General features: G+C 41.0%; 1 protein-coding gene across 2 annotated transcripts in view; it reads right to left on the bottom strand.

The window, feature by feature from the left end:
• Positions 1 to 17,100, bottom strand: part of CSMD1 (CUB and Sushi multiple domains 1) — a 1,658,539-nt gene that overhangs the window by 102,559 nt on the left and 1,538,880 nt on the right. For both annotated transcript variants that reach the window (XM_083177358.1, XM_083177357.1), the window contains exon 55: positions 5,394 to 5,582. In XM_083177358.1, coding sequence (XP_083033484.1) covers positions 5,394 to 5,582 — 189 coding nt within the window. The remainder of the gene's footprint in view (positions 1 to 5,393; positions 5,583 to 17,100) is intronic.

Below are 17,100 nucleotides of genomic sequence, written 5' to 3'. Positions count from 1 at the left end.
GCGCATGTAAAGCTGCAATAAGCAGGGGTAAGGATGTTGGGCACCTAAGGACATCCTCCCTTATATGTCACCTGAAGAGCATTCATAATTCACTGTTTAGTTCAGAAACTGTGGCTAGATCCATAAGCAGTCCAGTGACACCTAAATCCCTTGGTCCCAAATGCCTTGCTTATAGCCAAGCACCTGAAAACCACACCAGCAAGGCACTCCTCATCAATTTCCTCCTTGATCCGGATCAGAGGTAGTCCTGCAGGACTCAATGACTGAATCCTCCTCTCCTATCCGTGATTCCTCCAGAGGATCTTACAGTGCTATGCCTACTGCTGCCACTGCTGCTGTTGCTGCTGCTGCTGTTGATTCATCATCCTAGAGGGAAAGAAGTTGGAGCACCGCTTTGCAATGAAGATGACGTATAACAGCATTCATCCTATGGCAATGCAGATAACTGAGGCCTTGACAGCAATGTTGGTGTTAGACGGGAATCCAGTTTCTGCTATTAGTGGAGTGGGATTTATATAATTGATGGAGGTATTGTGTCGCTGGTACCAAATCCCATCCAGATTCCACTTCTACTAGGCAAGTGATACCGAAAATGTACAGAGGGGGCAGAAAATGCAGTTGTACCCACTGCTCACTTAACCATGGACATGTGGACAAGTGCAACAGGTCAGACTAAAGACTGTATGACTGTGACAGCCCACTGGGAGGATGGATCACCTTACAACAACAGCAGTGTCACCAGTAGCAGCATTTTGGAAGCACCAGCTCGCTACAAGGCAGACTACATTGTATATCACATGTTTCAGTAAGAGCCAGACCGGCAAGAACCTCTTAAAGAAACTGAATGAAATCCTTGCTCAATGGCTTACCCCACTGACACTCTCCCGGGGAATTTTTTATATCAGACAACTCCATGAATATTTTTAAGACATTAAGTCTGTGTGAAATCAAGCATGTCCCATGTTTTGCTCACACAATAAATTTGATGGTGCAAAATTTCTTAAAAAACAACAGGGCTGTGCAGGAGATGTTTACGGTGGTCTGAAAAATTGAGGCCACTTTCACCATCAGCGACTGTGTGCCAAAGACTGGAGCACCAGCAAAAACTCTTGAACTTGCCCCACCATCAGCTGAAGCAAGAGATTGTAATGCAGTGGTACTCAATACTCTATATGCTGCAGAGGAGCAGCAAAAGGTCATTCAGGCATATACATTTACCTATGACATAGGCAAAGGAGGGAGTATGCACCTGACTCAAGCACAGTGGAGAATGAGTTCCGTATTATGCAAGGTTCTCCAGCCCTTAAATCTTGCCACACATAGTCAGTTCAGACACTGCCAGTTTGAGTCAGATGATTACTCTTATCAAGCTTTTGCAGAAGCAGCTAGAGAAAGTGAAGGAGGAGTTAAGCTGGAGCGAGTCCGTTAAGCATGGGGGACTTGTAAATGAAGCCCTTCATTCACTTTGCCAGGATTTGAGGGTGGTCAAAGTCTTGAAATCAGAGGAATGCATTTTGGCCACCATGCTCGATCCTAAGTTTAAAGCCTGCATGGTGTCACTCTTTCCAGCAGATGCAAACCTCCAGAAGTGCAAAGAACTGCTGGTGAACAAATTGTCATCTGAAGAGGAAATTGACTCAGCAGCAGCTTCTCCTTCATTTTCTCCCGCAACTGGGGCTGCCAGGAAACAACTTAGATATCCTAAGAAACCCACGATGGTGATGGAGGGCAGACAGGACCAAATTTGGACATTTGGTCTGGACTGAAGGACCTGCCAACAATTTTTGACAAGTCTTCTGTTACTGCATATGATGCTGTCACCATTGACAGAATAGTGGAGGATTATATGGGTGACAGAATCCAAGTAGGCATGTCAGACAGTTTGTACTTGTACTGGCAGGAAAAAGAGGCAATTAGGAAGCCCCTGTACAAACTGGCTCTATATTACCTCAGTTTAATCCTTCCAGTGTGTACTCCAAAAGGGTTTTTAATGCAGCCGGGAACCTTGTCAGCGAAAGACGTAGGAGGTTGCTGCCACAATAATTGGAGAAGATGATGTTCATCAAAATGAACTATCAATTCTTACAGGAAGACCAGCATCCACAAAGTACACAGAGACCTATGGTGGTGGCTTCCAGCAGCGACAACTTTAATACTCTGTGAAGCGGATGATGATGTACATGGCACTGAAGGGGGTAAGGAATTGGTGGATGAAGAGGAGGATGACATCTTGCCTCAGTAGAGCCAATTTGTGCAGATTAATTGCCAGCTAATTTTGTGGGTTCCTAAACCAACCAATCATTTCAGCCACAGACATGTGGCTGACCCTTGCGCTGAAATGATTGGTTTGCTAAAGTGTGCATGTCCTGTTTACACAACATAATGGTGGGTGGGGGGCCCAACGAAAAATCCATCTTGCACCTCTTTTTTTTGCATTATGTGCTCTTTGGGGCCTAGTTTTTGAAACTGCCATCCTGACTGCCACTGCAGTGCAACTCCTAGATGGGCCACGTAAAAATAATATTGGCCCTTATTCTAATCTGTGCGGTACGGCCCGCGTGCGGCCGTACCGCCGATGTTTTCACTCTGCACATGCGCAGAGGTCACTCTGCGCATGTGCAGGCGAAATCGCCGCACACAAAAATTATACGCCGCAAAGGGGGCGTATAGGGGCGTGAGGGGCTTGATAGCCTCATTTACCTATGTATACGCCCAGCGTTTCATGGGCGTTCCCATGCAAACGCGGGGCGTATGCATGGTAATGAGGCTATGACGCCAGTGATGGGGGCGGAAAGCTGACATCGCCGGATGTCAGCTCTCCGCCCAAATACAAGCTTTCACACGGACGATTGTCCGTGTGGTCTAAGCTTGCGTGAGTGGGTGGAGCGTGCGGCCCTGCCTTCGATGGTCGTCGACCATCGAATGCAGGGGGCAGCTCCCACCATGGTGGAGGCGTACGCCCCACCATTTTCATGCGGATCGCCAGCCGTCCGCGTACGGACGGCCGTGGCGATCCGTCTTGTAGGCGGGGATTGGTTTGTGCGGCCGGAGCAACGTATGCGGCTCCGGCCGCACACATCAGAATAAGGGCCATTGTGAGGTGTGAGGTATTCAGAATAGACTGGCAATGAGTGAAAATTAATGTTATTGAGGTTAATAATAGTGTAGGACCAAAAAAAAAAGAAATCCTACAATTTTAGAGGTTTTTATGTTTTTCCAAAAAAAACAGACCCAAAACCCAGATGGGTGGTTTTGGCAAAACACATCCAGACCCAAAACCCAAAAGAAGATCCAGATCCAAAACCCAAAACCCCAAAAATGGCCAGTGCACATCCCTATTTATAACGAACATGTCTATTTATTAGAGCCTTGCAGTAGGAATTATACATGGCTGCATATTACAGTGATACATAATGTTCTTCTGAGGCTACAAGGAATCAAGGAAACTTTATAGTATTATGCATGCTGTATATATGATTATTGTCCACCAATAGGAATAACCTAGAGGAGATCCAGCAAAGCCCCTCTGGTTCCCATTACAGGGATAAATAACTCTATCCTCAGATAGCATTAAATAGCAGAGAAAAGCTATGTTTTACGTCACTTATTAAGTTGACAAGAGCTGCCATGTACTTAGATATCTTTGGGGACATACTGCAGAGAGGTACTGCGGGAACATGAGTTGAATCTCAGCAGTTACCGCTTTGTGAAATGTTCAGATAAGACTTTGTCTTCAATGAAATCTAAAATAAGGGGCTTAGCTTCATAAAAAAGAACCTTTGATACCAAAGTAACAGATCTGTTCATTACAATTATGACTACATTGATCAATCTTTATTATTACACCCATATATTAAAATGTATTAAGGCTATTTAACAAAAATCCATGGCATATGATAAGTTGGAACAAGGATTGGCTCATCACTTTGTTGTGTCTCGATCTGATTTTATTATCATTGATTGGCCAGTTGTAGGAAAACCATTTTGCACTGCATTTAAGAAACAAACTGATAAAACTGCGGTGTCAGTAATAAGGATTTAGTTTGTTGACTTCCCTTATCATCCAAACTCTTTTTAACTATCATTGTACTCTTGAACTATGCTAAACATGTACTGTATGCTTCTATATTGTGTCCATTGTGTAATTCAAAATGGTTTCCCAAGTACCACTACTGTATGCTCGCTGCTGATGTTGTATAAACATTTCTTTGGTTCATTTTGTAATATATTTCCTGTCTACATGTAAGCATTTCCCTGAGTCAAATTTTATTTTAGCAGACATGTTCTGGCAACAGAAAAGCCAAGCCAAAAGTCTAACCAATGGGGTAAATCACAACCTTAGGGCAAAACTACTACTACTTCCTGCAACTTAAGTTATGAGGCTGAAATCACCTTATTTTTTAATAGATGATATTTAGGTCTTTAAACCACTTAAATTAAATTGTTGTGTAGTAGTAATAAATTCCACTGCAAAGTCGCCACTCTCACCTACAGTGTCATTGGACACCTAGGGGGAAATTTACTAAAGGAAATTTGTAAAAAAAATAGGTGTATTTGTATCCAGAAATACACTTATTTTTGACATTTACTATCCCGAAAATACGGCAATTCGTATTCGTATGGATGTGCTATCAATACGAATACGAATTGCCGTATTTTCGGGATAGTAAATGTCAAAAATAAGTGTATTTCTGGATACAAATACACCTATTTTTTACAAATTTCCTTTAGTAAATTTCCCCCCTAATGTTAGGTGTCTCCTCCATGTAGATGTGTCTATTGTTATCTTATCTGCAGCTGCTATTTGTGATAGGTTTGCTATGATTAATGTGCCCATGTGTACACTTGGGCACAGTGTATGCAAGCAGTCTATATTTCTGCTTGGGGAGGAACTATAATCTCTTAGTTTATATGCATGAACTCCAGAATTCAATTCACAATGCATTTTGGGGCACAATGTTTGTGTAAAGCTTTGGGGTGTTTTGAGATATGCACATGTACAGGAGCTGATTTGTAGATCTGGCCCTGCATTGGCAGTTGCAGTGCCCCAAAAGCCACAGAAAGATTGACATGCTGCTGGCATTTGGGGGCAGGAAAATACAACATTCTAGAAAACGGGCATGTTTGCCTTGTTTTCTGGGCATGCTAAAACCTTGGGACCAGCTTCACTGGTGAAGGTTAGTAACATAGGTTACTCAGATGTCTGATGTTCAGAGAGCTGATATGGTGCCAGTGGGTAGAAAGATGCAGCAGCATACAGTAGTGTACATCTATGAAGCAAACCAGTGTCCTGAACGATGGAAAATAATTTACTCCTCTCAAGGATAAAACATTGACAGCAAATTATGTTAGCATTGTATTTCATTAAACAGGAATTCTATTGCAATACTTACGGATGCATTTGGGTAATGATCTGTCCCACATGCCATTTGCCTTACAGTTAAGAACAGAAGATCCTAGAAGGTAGTAGCCTTTTTTACAATGGTAGGTCACACTGATTCCGTAGCGGAAACTTTCAGGATAATTTTGTTGCCTGTGACGAATTGCATTTTCCACGAAACCAGGATCTGTACAATTTACCACTGTAAGACAAGCAATTACAAAAACATCTATATTTTTTCTGAAAGATCATACAAAATACTATAAAAAGACAAATCTATTGTATCAAGTCACAGAATAAACTTTTTAAGTTATTTATAAATCCTTTAAAATAAGCAACAACATAGAAAATTGCCTTTTATTTTATGTATAATTTATTATAGCTGTAAAAATTCCAATCAATGTAAATTGATGTTGTGTTTCCAGAGCTAAAACACACATTTACATGCATTTAAAAATGAATAATTTAATAATTATCTGTTAGTAAATGTATATTTTGGCCCCTGAAATATAATGATTAAAAATGATAACAATGGACCTTTAGTAAATTTAAAGTCAAGTATTTATGTAATTTTAACAGAATTTCTAAAAGAATCCATAGTTTATAGTTTATCGGGAAAAAGAGGAATCATACTGTCTTAGAAGTAGATGTTGTAAATCTAATTTTAATTTATTCATTCCTAGGCTGCATATCATAAGACCTTAATATCATATTTTTTTATGTATGCGCAGCATACATATTTCAACTCTGGTTGTTTTCATACATCAATAATTGCAATTCAAGACATTAGGATAGAAAGGTCATACGTAGATATCATTTTCACAAAGCATGCATGTAATAGGAATGTTAGCAATGTGCACTGCTGTGTAGTATTTATTTTATTTATTACCAGTTATTTATATTGCACACACATATTCCGCAGCGCTTTACAGAGAATATTTGAACATTGACATCAGTCCCTGCCCCAGTTTAGCTTACAACCTATATTCCCTACCACATGTACACCCACATACATTCATTCTAGGGTTAATTTTGTTGGGAGACAATTAGCCTACCAGTATATTTTTGGATTGTGGGCAGAAATTGGAGTATTCAGAGTAAATCCATGCAAGTACGGGGACAATATGCAAAATCCACACAGTTAGAGCCATGGTGGGAATTCCACCTATCTGCCAATCAGTGCAGGTCTTAATCCCCACAACTGTGAGTGGTTTATCAATTTGTCCGTAACACGGAGTACCCAGTCCATCAATAGGAACAGGATCCTTATTAATGAGGAACTCTACCTAGGGGTGCCTATCCTAAAATTTGACTCATTCCCTTGCATTAACCAATCATGTTTTTTAAATGCATTTTTTAATGTGTATTTTTTCATTGTGTAATATCATGTGTACAGTGTTAAATTAAATTTATATCGACGATAAAAATCAAATGCTGTGTTATAATTGTTGTATTTTCTCAGAGCGCAGCTTTCTTTCTTCTTCAATTGCAGAGAGTCTCCAATTGACGGCTGCATGATTTACCCAGTTTCTTTACATCGATGCACCACATTTCATTTATGTAGAAGCAGATTCCTCCACCTTTGGATTTGCCGGAGAGCTCCTTGTCACAGTCAGTTCTGAAAAGGTCATAACCTGGCAGAGACGCTGGAGTCTGTTATGAGGTCGTCTAGCCATGTTTCAGCGAAGCATAAGACAGAGGACCCTGCTGTGCCCAATCTAGTGTCGTTTATTAGCAGAGATAGCTCATCCATCTTGTTGATGAGGGATCGGGTGTTTGAGAGAAGGATTGCGGGGAGTTCAGATCTGTGGCCTCTGTGTCTCCACCTAACAAGAGCCCCCACATGACAGCCCCTCATACGCATCCCATGTCTCCATACTTTGCCAGACCTTCCTGCTGACCAGAGAGTGGCGCTAGTAGGTTCCCTGACAGTTGTATCAGCATCCTTGAGAGGGATTTTTTTTTCAGCTGACATCACTGGGGGGGGGGGGGCAGCTTTGTTGCCACTGCTGGCTACTGTCCCCTCACTAGATTGGCCTCTGCTGGGAGTGCTGGGGAGCAGATAGGCTGCGGCTTGGGACCACCGCTACACTGCCCTGGGTGCTTACTTCTCCACCACGACAGGGGAGACAAGGGGAGACATATAGTTTTGTTGAGCTGCAGAGCTCCAAGGCAGCTTTCTGCGGCGCCATATTTGTGGTATACCAGTATGATGATAAAAAACACTTTCTCAAGTCTGTGAGTGGTCCAGGTTATTGCTGTATTCAGTTGCTTCTTTCTTATACAAAGATGTATTTTGAACAGGTATTCATTAAATAGACTACAAGTAACTTTTCTTTTCAGTTGATAATTTAGTCACACAAGTTATTCTGGAACAAAGCAGGCATGTGGAGAGGGGTTAGAAGCCATTCCCCATGTAGATGTGAAATCCCAGTGTGAGGTTTTTGAAGTGTATTGTGTTTGTAGACATGTCTCTTGGGAATAAACTGGGGCCCTGTATTATAACATGAGCAGATATTATGGAATCCAGAGGCTGGGGATATTGTATTTTAGATTATTTAAGGGAATGGGTCAGAGTTGTTTCCTGAACAGAGAAACATATGTAACTGGACAGAAAGCATAGGTAACTGATGTCTAAGGGGGGACCTTGATAGATTCAGAGATAGCTCTTTTGTCCAGTACCTTGTTCTGTGATGTTCCCTTGAAGATGTAAAGCCAGTCCTAGTAGAATGGGCAGGGGTTTAAATCCAATCCAGTGTGCATCTCAGTGCAGGAGTGCAATCCATTTGTTCTGGAGAGATGTCTATGTAGTGAAGTATAAGTTAAAGGTACTGTAAGTCCCTGGATATTTTTGATGATTCTGAAGTCAGCTTTGTAGAATTTAAGCTGTTTTGTAGAGATGTTCAGGAGCATGTAAAGTGTGAGGCAGCCATCTTGGCAGCCCTGGTATGTATGCCACACATTTCTTACACACCTGTGCTCTTATAAACCTGAGTTCTTATACACCAATGTCGCTATGCCATTCAGCGTGAGATGCTGAGAGAAGTAGCGTACAGTACCATATTACAATAAAAATTTAGCATCTTATAGACATCACAGACACTGCAAAATCCCACTCTGAAGCCCATACACACAAGACAAGAAATTTACTAAGATGGGAGTTCTATTTCAGATGGGTTATTTCTGTGGGCATGTATGTACAGTTGGCAGAAACCCATGGTATTGTTCAAAATACCAGCCAGTGTGTGTGCAACATGAGGGGCAAATTTATCTACTGTACAAGTAAAATTATTGTGATTACTTGTTACGAATGGTAAACAGTGCTCCAGCCAATCAGCTCCTAACATTTGTTTGAAGAATGGCAGTTAGGAGATTATTGGCTGGAGCACCATTTATCATTTGTAATGAGTATCACTTGTTGATTAATCTGCCCCTAACTGTATTTAAGATGTCTGACTGCAACTATAACTGAACTGGAATTAATTTAAACCTGTACATAGATGCAGATGGAGCACAATGTAACTTGGTTAAAATACTTTTAAATAAAAGTGTTTTTTTACACATTGGGAAACACTAGTTTTTAACTATTATTATATGTTTATATTGAAGGTTTGTCTCCTGTTCATAATAAGGTTTGTTTAGCATTATTTTTTCTTATGTAAGGTTGATTGTATGTGTACAGGTGTACATGGTACTAATTATTCAGGGTATATATACCCCTACTCCATGCCTAACAAAGCTACCTTGAAAAAGCTGCACCTAGCAGCGAAACGCATTGGAACAGGCATTCAGCCCCCTCACGCTGCTGTTCCAGAAATCACCTATACCATCCTTGAGAAATTTCCACCTGAGAGCAAAAACGGAGAACCAGACTACAATTGGCCACTTCTCATACACCTAAATATGGTACTACCTATTTGAAGGCAAGCCACCTTTCTAAAGTACCAACCCTGGTCACCCCGTGGATCACCTACAGCTTCAGATATTCCAACTGGGAGTAACGCCAACCCCCACTACTTGTTTGGAGGAAGCATTGCAAGGGACACCACATTGAACTGTCTGGAGGAAAATTCCATCATCCATCTCTCCCCTTCCCACATTGAACTGTGGACTCTCATCAAGGTGATGTTTCAGAAACTGGATGCAGCCTTTTCAATCCACCTGCTATTCCCAATTTTTAAATTGATATTTTTGCTAATTTTAGTGTGTTATATGTACTAATTAAAGTGCTTTTACTTTTAAATACTAACCTTGTTCTGCCATCAATTTAGCACAATCCACACCACATTTTTTTGTTTCCATATAGGAACTGACAATCCCTTTCTCAGATTACTGCTGGCCTAACAACCCACACAGGCGCCCCAACAGCTACTCCGGTATCTGTTTTTTCAGTTTTGGTTAAAATCCTTGACTGCTTGTGTTGGCACCGTTCTTAGACAGATTTAGACTTGGGGCCCGATTCAGATCTATTCTGAGGGCTGCAAATTTGCAGCCCATCCGAACATCGATAAACCGTGCATGCGCACGGTACGCTGTGTATGTGCATGGGGTCTCCTTGCTTCTCTTCACTGGCTGTATACTGGGTGACTGAAAGGCAGGGGGTATACCGGTGTTTTTTGGCCATGGCCACAAAAATGGTGGGCATGCCCGTAGTAACAGTGGGCAGCCCCAGCAAATGCAGGCATAGCCCAGCCTGTTCGGGGTGGGCGCCCGCCTCGAAATCACATGGATATGTGCAGCCAACAAGTGACTCCTGGTTTCCTTTCTCAAGTACCCTACAAATTGGATCTCTACTGGAGAAGTGGACCGATCTACATATCAAAATAGGTATGTTGGTATGTGTGGGCTCTGTATGAAATTTTTTTCTGGTGTGTTTGTGTGTTTATTTGCCTAATGGATCTCTTATGGAACTAAGAGTCCCAAAAAGCCCATTAATGGGCCACATGCTGGGACTTTTGGTTCTTCAAGTTCCAGTATGTGACCCAAGCTTGCTGGGACTCAAATTCCTACAGCAGAACCCAATAGGTTTATCTTTCTTTTTATACTATCAGTCCGGTGCCCACAGCACTAGGGCACTGGAGATAGCACTGGGCTTTAGCCTGGGCAGGGTTAACTCTGGTGGGGGGACCCATTCATTTGGTGGTCCCCATTTCCTCAGGGTCCTGGCTCAGGCTGACCAGTTAGGGTTTTAATGCTTTGGCCGGGGGATTTGTATATAAAGTCTCCCATGGCTGTGGCATTACCCTGCTGGCTGGTTGGGCCCTGTGCCCTTTGTGTCCCCCGTATTTTGGGATCCAGGACAAGCCCTTGAGCATGGTGCTGTTTGTAGATATTCCGGGGGACCCCTACGTCTTTTGCCCCATGAATTTCTAGAACCAGGACTGGCTCTTTGAGCCTGAGGCTGGTTACAGAACTGTGGGGGACCCCACAATGTGTTTTATCTTTAATTATTTATTTTGATTATTTTTACACTGAAGCCTGCATGGATCTGACTGATCAGTGCAGGTTTCTGCCAAATACGTCTGGAAAATGAGTTGTATTTTCCAGCCATATTTTTGCGTCAATTAGCTGCCATATATTACATAGGGCCACTTAGTAAATTAGGAATGACCATTCAACTGAATGGTCATTCCTATTTGTATTCTTCCTATGGCGTTTATATTCGTACATGCGAATACAAATGTGCAATAAATACGTATAGTAAATGACGAAAATATGTGAAGGCAGGCGTATTTGCGTATGACTGCCTACGAATACTCCTAAAATAGACGTATATTTGTTAATAAATTCCCCCATTGTCTCTTTATTATTCTCTCCCTGACACCCTCTTTCTCATTCTCTCCCCCTTTCTCTCCCTGAAACTGTCTTTCATTCCCTGTCTCTTGCCCCTTCTCTCCCTGACACCTTCTCTTACTTCCTGCCTCTCTTTTCGCAACACCATCTTTGTCTTTCACTTCCCTCACTCTTTCTTATATCCCCCCCCCCCAAGGCACCATAATGTGTGTGTTTGGGGGGGCTTTGAATATTTTGCTATTAAGCCCCTAAAGTTCTAGATATGCCCCTGTTCTCTTCACTGACAGTGCAATGGGCCATTCTCATGTATGCAATGTTTAATGAATGCATGTTGACGCAAATGTGGTCTAAGAAGAGTGTGATGCATGGATAAGTGTACATAATTGGAGCATAGGATAGGTGCAAGTGTGATCTGACTAGTGGCACATCAAGCATACACATAAGTGGCAGGCATATCACATGATGTGAGTGTACCACTCTGGAGATGGATGATTCCACACATTTATTTCCATGCAGACAATTCAGCAGTAAATCAGGTTTCCTGTATGATGTAACGTTGTCATCCTGGTGATGTTTTTCATAGTCAGGTGATGAGACTATGCTGAAGGGCAAGGGTGAGTCTGTGCTTTTGCTGAGTTTTGCTGTATGTTAGTTTGCCAAGGGAACTACTGTAATATTCAAATTCCATGTTCCATGCTATAAATAGAAGACTAAAAATAACTTTGCTAATGAGAACACAGCATCTGCAAGAACAGTGTACTATTTCTCAGAAATAATGCCTAATATATTTTTTTCAGTGAAATGTTTTCAGTGTTTATTTTTACTTTTAAGATAAACACACTTGCATTAAATATGTTGAGCCATTGTAATAAAAACAGCTTTAACATGCAGTAATATCTAAAGTTACTACTTTATTTTGAAATAGTTATTTCAAGCTATTGTTTGTGAAGTAACTGTTCTTAAGTAATTTGTGGGCATGCTTATCTAATATATGTACTTAGTTTTAAAATCCAATTCATAGTAATGGTATTATACTTTGATTCTATGATACCCACTATGGGCAATGTTTCATTGAAGATTAGGCATGGGATTTCCTGTTGTCAGCACCCGTGTCCATCCATGGCAATAAAAGAAGATATGTGGATAAATCTTATACATTGTGTTGAATAACTTGTATCTATATTGTTCCCTAAACATCTATGAGTAATACAATAGGAAAAAAAGATTACTGTATGTTGTTAAAAGAACATTACATAACCCTAGATAACATTTTAAACAATATGACTGGCTATACTATAGAAACGAATATAAATGACAAAATGATTGAGCAGTAGTAGATAGGAACATTCATATTTTGTTCCCCTGTCATTTATTATATTAATGATGACAATAATAGCCAGTAAAATAAGACTTGCTTAAAAAGATCTCATAACACAATTAAGCCGGTTGGTCTGAGCATCTGTGCCGAAGGATTCCCTCATTACTATTTACCCGGTGGACACAATTGTAAATCCAGGTGATAGAGCACAGGAGATTGCTTTCTCCTAGTGACAGCTGTCAAGAATTACATAGGAAATGAGTTCTGGCATTCTCAGCTTGGTCTGTTGAAAAAGTCAGAATGATGCATAAGTATGCCCTGATGACTTTGGAACTTTTATCTAAGTAGATTCAAAGCCCCGAGGATATATAAATATGGATTGGCAGTCCAAAAGTGACTTCTAAAACTAGAACTGTGTCAAAAATATTTTTCCGTGGATTTATTCTTCTCTATCACGCTATTTCTGTCCCAATGGTGAATTATAATACTATCTAAAAATACAGGTTTATAATCTGATACTATATTTTTAATGCTGAAGCCCAAAATAGTGGAAATGTCCAACTGCATACAATAAAATCCATTTCTCTTACTGCCATCTGATTGCTATGATATGTTTAGACATAGAGAGTCTCATTGAATAGCTTATAGTTGTTTTATATACCATGAATTATTATTATTTGTTTTTGCTTTTGTGACTTTTGTGTTCTTTTCATTAAATTTGTGGAAATATGATATTAATGTTTGCATTAAACCTTTGTGTAGAAGACATTTGTGTTGGTACTGTGACTACACTTGCAGTGACTACACAACAACACAAGTTAATCTTTTCCTAGTAGTGCACCATATACTTACATCCAGGGTTGGACTGGCCCACAGGGGAATAGGGGAAACCCCTGGTGGGCCCTACTGCCTGTGGACCCACCTCCTTCTCTAGTAATCAGTTTCCAGACTCTATCCTAGTAAACTTGAATTATACATTATACATGTGTTACATATAATGTACAGGACTATGATGTATTTTCTAAGGTTCATTACCAGAGCATGGCCACACCCCTTTTAATGGGCCCCTAGTGACATCCCCCCGGTGGGCCCTTCATGTCCCAGTCCGACACTGCTTACATCATACTATTAACTTACTTTTCAATGATATAATTTTTTCTAGTAAAACTAAATGATTAGTAAATACTGTCTGATAAGAATTTAATGATGTTAATAGCAGTCCTATTAATATATTATAGGCTTTCAACATTGTTTATTTGCGTGTGTACCACAATGATATATATTGGTATTGATATTGTATGTAGGTGAATGTAGCTTAGGGTATGACATTTTTATATTTTATTTCCACAGTGTTCTACAGTGACTAATAGGGCGTACACTTTTCTATATTTCCTAAGTGATCTGACTAGACCGCTTAGAAATTAAGCACAAATCGCTGTGTGTATGCCCCATAGCAATAGCAATGCACAGCCCCATGCATCACTATCGCTGTGGTAGATATTTCAAGCATGGTTGAACTATCTAGTCATTGTCCGTGTTCCCTCTATTGAGAACATGGGCAGTGACAGATCACTTAGCACACATTGCTGGTGCAAGACTATGTGCTGAGCAATCTGTGCTGAGTGATTTGAGCGATGCTAGAGTGCTCAGCAAAAAGCTCCCATCTCTACATATGTAGGCCCCATAACAAAGTACATAAACAAATGAGAAAGACAAGAAAACGATGAATAGTTAAATAATCATTAGGATAACAAGACTTAAGGTCTATTTGTCACTGTAGGGAGTAGGGGGTAGAAAATAGTTTAATAGAGGGAAAGCAAATGAGAGTAAGGGCAGACTGGAGTGACACAGGTGGGGTAGAAGTGAGCATGTAACAATGGGTCAGTATGAGAGATTGATGGGTTTGATGAAGAAGTGGGTCTTGAAAGCCCGTTTAAAGTTTTGTAGAGAGGTAGAGAATTCCAGAGGTAGGGAGCACTACCACTTTACTAATGAAACACATTCAGCATGGTATTATTAAAGTAGGGTGGTGATACTATAGGTACACTTGAATGTGTAAAAAATAATCCATTTATTTTTAACATTTAAAATATATTTTCACTGTAACTAGTTTTATTCATTATCATACACATATCAGCTTTATACCAAGTATCTACTTTTAAAGAGCTAAGACTAATTCATTTTAATATGGGACCTCAGGGCAGAGCACTTATATGCTCACAAATCACAGAACTTGAAAGCCCTAGTGTATGAGCTGGAGAGATTTAAAGAATACAATTCAAATATTGGTATTGATTTTGTGCATTGAACAAGCACATGAATTTCCCCTGGGAGTGCATGTTTTGACTCGTATTGCTCCCAAATGACATAAAAGTTCATCATGTATGAAATCAACTATCTATGCTTTGAAAAGTACAGCACACACATACTGTAGTAGTCGTATATGGAGTAGCGCACAGATAAATCATCAATGTGGCTTGTCTGTCTATATTGCATCAGTTAATCTAAAGCTGCCCATACGGCTACATATTTATTGTCAGATTTGGCTGGGTGTAACAAAAACCTGATAATATCTGAATGACAGTTTGTCAGTTTTTCCAGCATTTTAAGGCAAACTGTCAACTGTCCTTTGCTCTCATCCATTACCAGATATTTGTTCTAAATAGCCAGATCGGACAAATAAATCTGTAGATGTATGGCCTGCTTAAGACTTAATTTGGATTCCTTTTTACCATTTTGTTCTATTATTTGTTCATTTACATGTTTACTCAAAACCTATCTCCTAACATGACCCTCTCCAGAATGTTCTATTCCTAGACTCCCCTCTTAATTTATGGTTGCCCTCACCTGTTTAGAAACAGCTTTATTATCCATTAACATGTTTAAAACAGGTGATGTCAATCATACATTAGGAGAGAATTCCAGTAACAGAGCACTGTGTCCCTCCTGGAATGGGTCATGTTGGGAGGTATGCTCATAACCATAAAGATTCATGTGAATAGATTAATCTCCCCTGCAACAATTACATTTACAGTAATGTGTTTATATATTTTATTTATATTAAAGTATTAACAACAATGTTTTAAATGTCTACAACAGGGTTGCCTACCTGACCCTCTCCTACAGGGAGCGAATGCTCTATTCCTGGACTTCCCTGGTAATGTATGATTGCCATCACATGTGGTGAAACACCTTTCTTATCAATTACCTAGCTCCCCACAGGTGCTGGCAATCATACATTACCAGGGAAGTCCAGGAACAGAGCATTTTCTCCCCGAAGGAGAGGGTCAGGTAGGCAACCTTGGTCTACAATTTAATTTGTTATTTATTGGGTAGTTTTCCAAAATCGATATAATCAGAAATATCCCAAATTACATTTTTGTCCTTTAAATAATAAATGTAATTTTCTGGCTGTAGGGTGGAATATAAAGTTAAATATATTTAAGTTAAGTTTTTGCACATAAAGGCAGATTTTACACAGTCCCTATTTACTATTCTGCTGAAATGCTACATAGGAATTTGGCATTAAAATTAGCAAAATTCTGTGTATCCAATTTTAACAGTGAATCACTCTGCTTCACTGTTACTACACTCTATCAAGCCAATCACACCAGTCATACAATCTCTGTACAAAAAGCAGGCAACAGAACACAACTAATTAAGGACCTGATTCATTAAATGATGCCCACCCCCACCAATCGAATCCCCTGTCTAACATGCAAGGGGATGTGTGTGCAAACACATCCCCTTGCATGCCACCTTAAGTAGGAGAAATCATTTGATGGTTGCACACCATCGACTGATTTCTCCTGCCTTTGCTAAGAAAAGTCAGCCTGGACTGACTTCTTTAGCACCCGCTATCCGCCGAATTCTGGGTGGGTGCTTATGTCATATGATGATGCTGACATGCCTGATTTTGCAGGGGTATTTCCAGTGTTTTTATGGGCATGCCCATAAAACACTGGGCATTCCCCTGCTTCTGCTCCCTGCCCACCCCCTCTCAAGAGAACAGCCCACTGAGTGCGAAACTTGCCAAAACCGTTTGCCCCCAGGGGTTGTCACTGTGCTTTAATGTCAGCTAGCAAGAATTGCACCACAGGCTGAGTGTTCCCACACACACACACACACATTCCAGGTGTATACTCTACCCAAGGCTGGATTTAGGGGTCAGGCCGCCCCTAGGCACCAAATTTTTAGCTGCCCCCTGGCTCCAGAGGGAGAGAGAGGAGCCTTTTGGATCAAGAGGGCTGCTCCCCGGAGTTACCTCTTCCACTGTTCCAGAACACCACACTCCTCCTTTGCAGCAGCCACTGGCAGGCAGAGAGAGGGCTGAGACACCCGGGAGGCAGCAGCAGTGGCGGCAATAGCAGTGGTGGCGGGCACCGGTAGCCCAGACACCATGCTCCTCTTCCTCTGCAGCAGCAGTCATCGGCAGGCAGGGAGAGGGAGGAAATATCTTGGCTGCAGCGGCGGCAATAGCGGTGGTGGTGGGCACCAACAGCCTGGACTCCGTTCTCTTCCTCCGCAGCAGCAGCAGCAGTCATCGGTGGGCAGGGAAAAAGCTGAGATATCCGGGTAGCGGCAGTGGCGGCGGCAATAGCGGTGGTGG

The sequence above is a fragment of the Crinia signifera genome, chromosome 3 (assembly GCF_055691185.1).
Source record: "Crinia signifera chromosome 3, ASM5569118v1, whole genome shotgun sequence".
Classification (NCBI taxonomy): domain Eukaryota; kingdom Metazoa; phylum Chordata; class Amphibia; order Anura; family Myobatrachidae; genus Crinia; species Crinia signifera.
The sequence above is the reverse complement of the archived record's forward strand: the minus strand, read 5'-3'. Positions and strand labels throughout refer to the sequence as shown.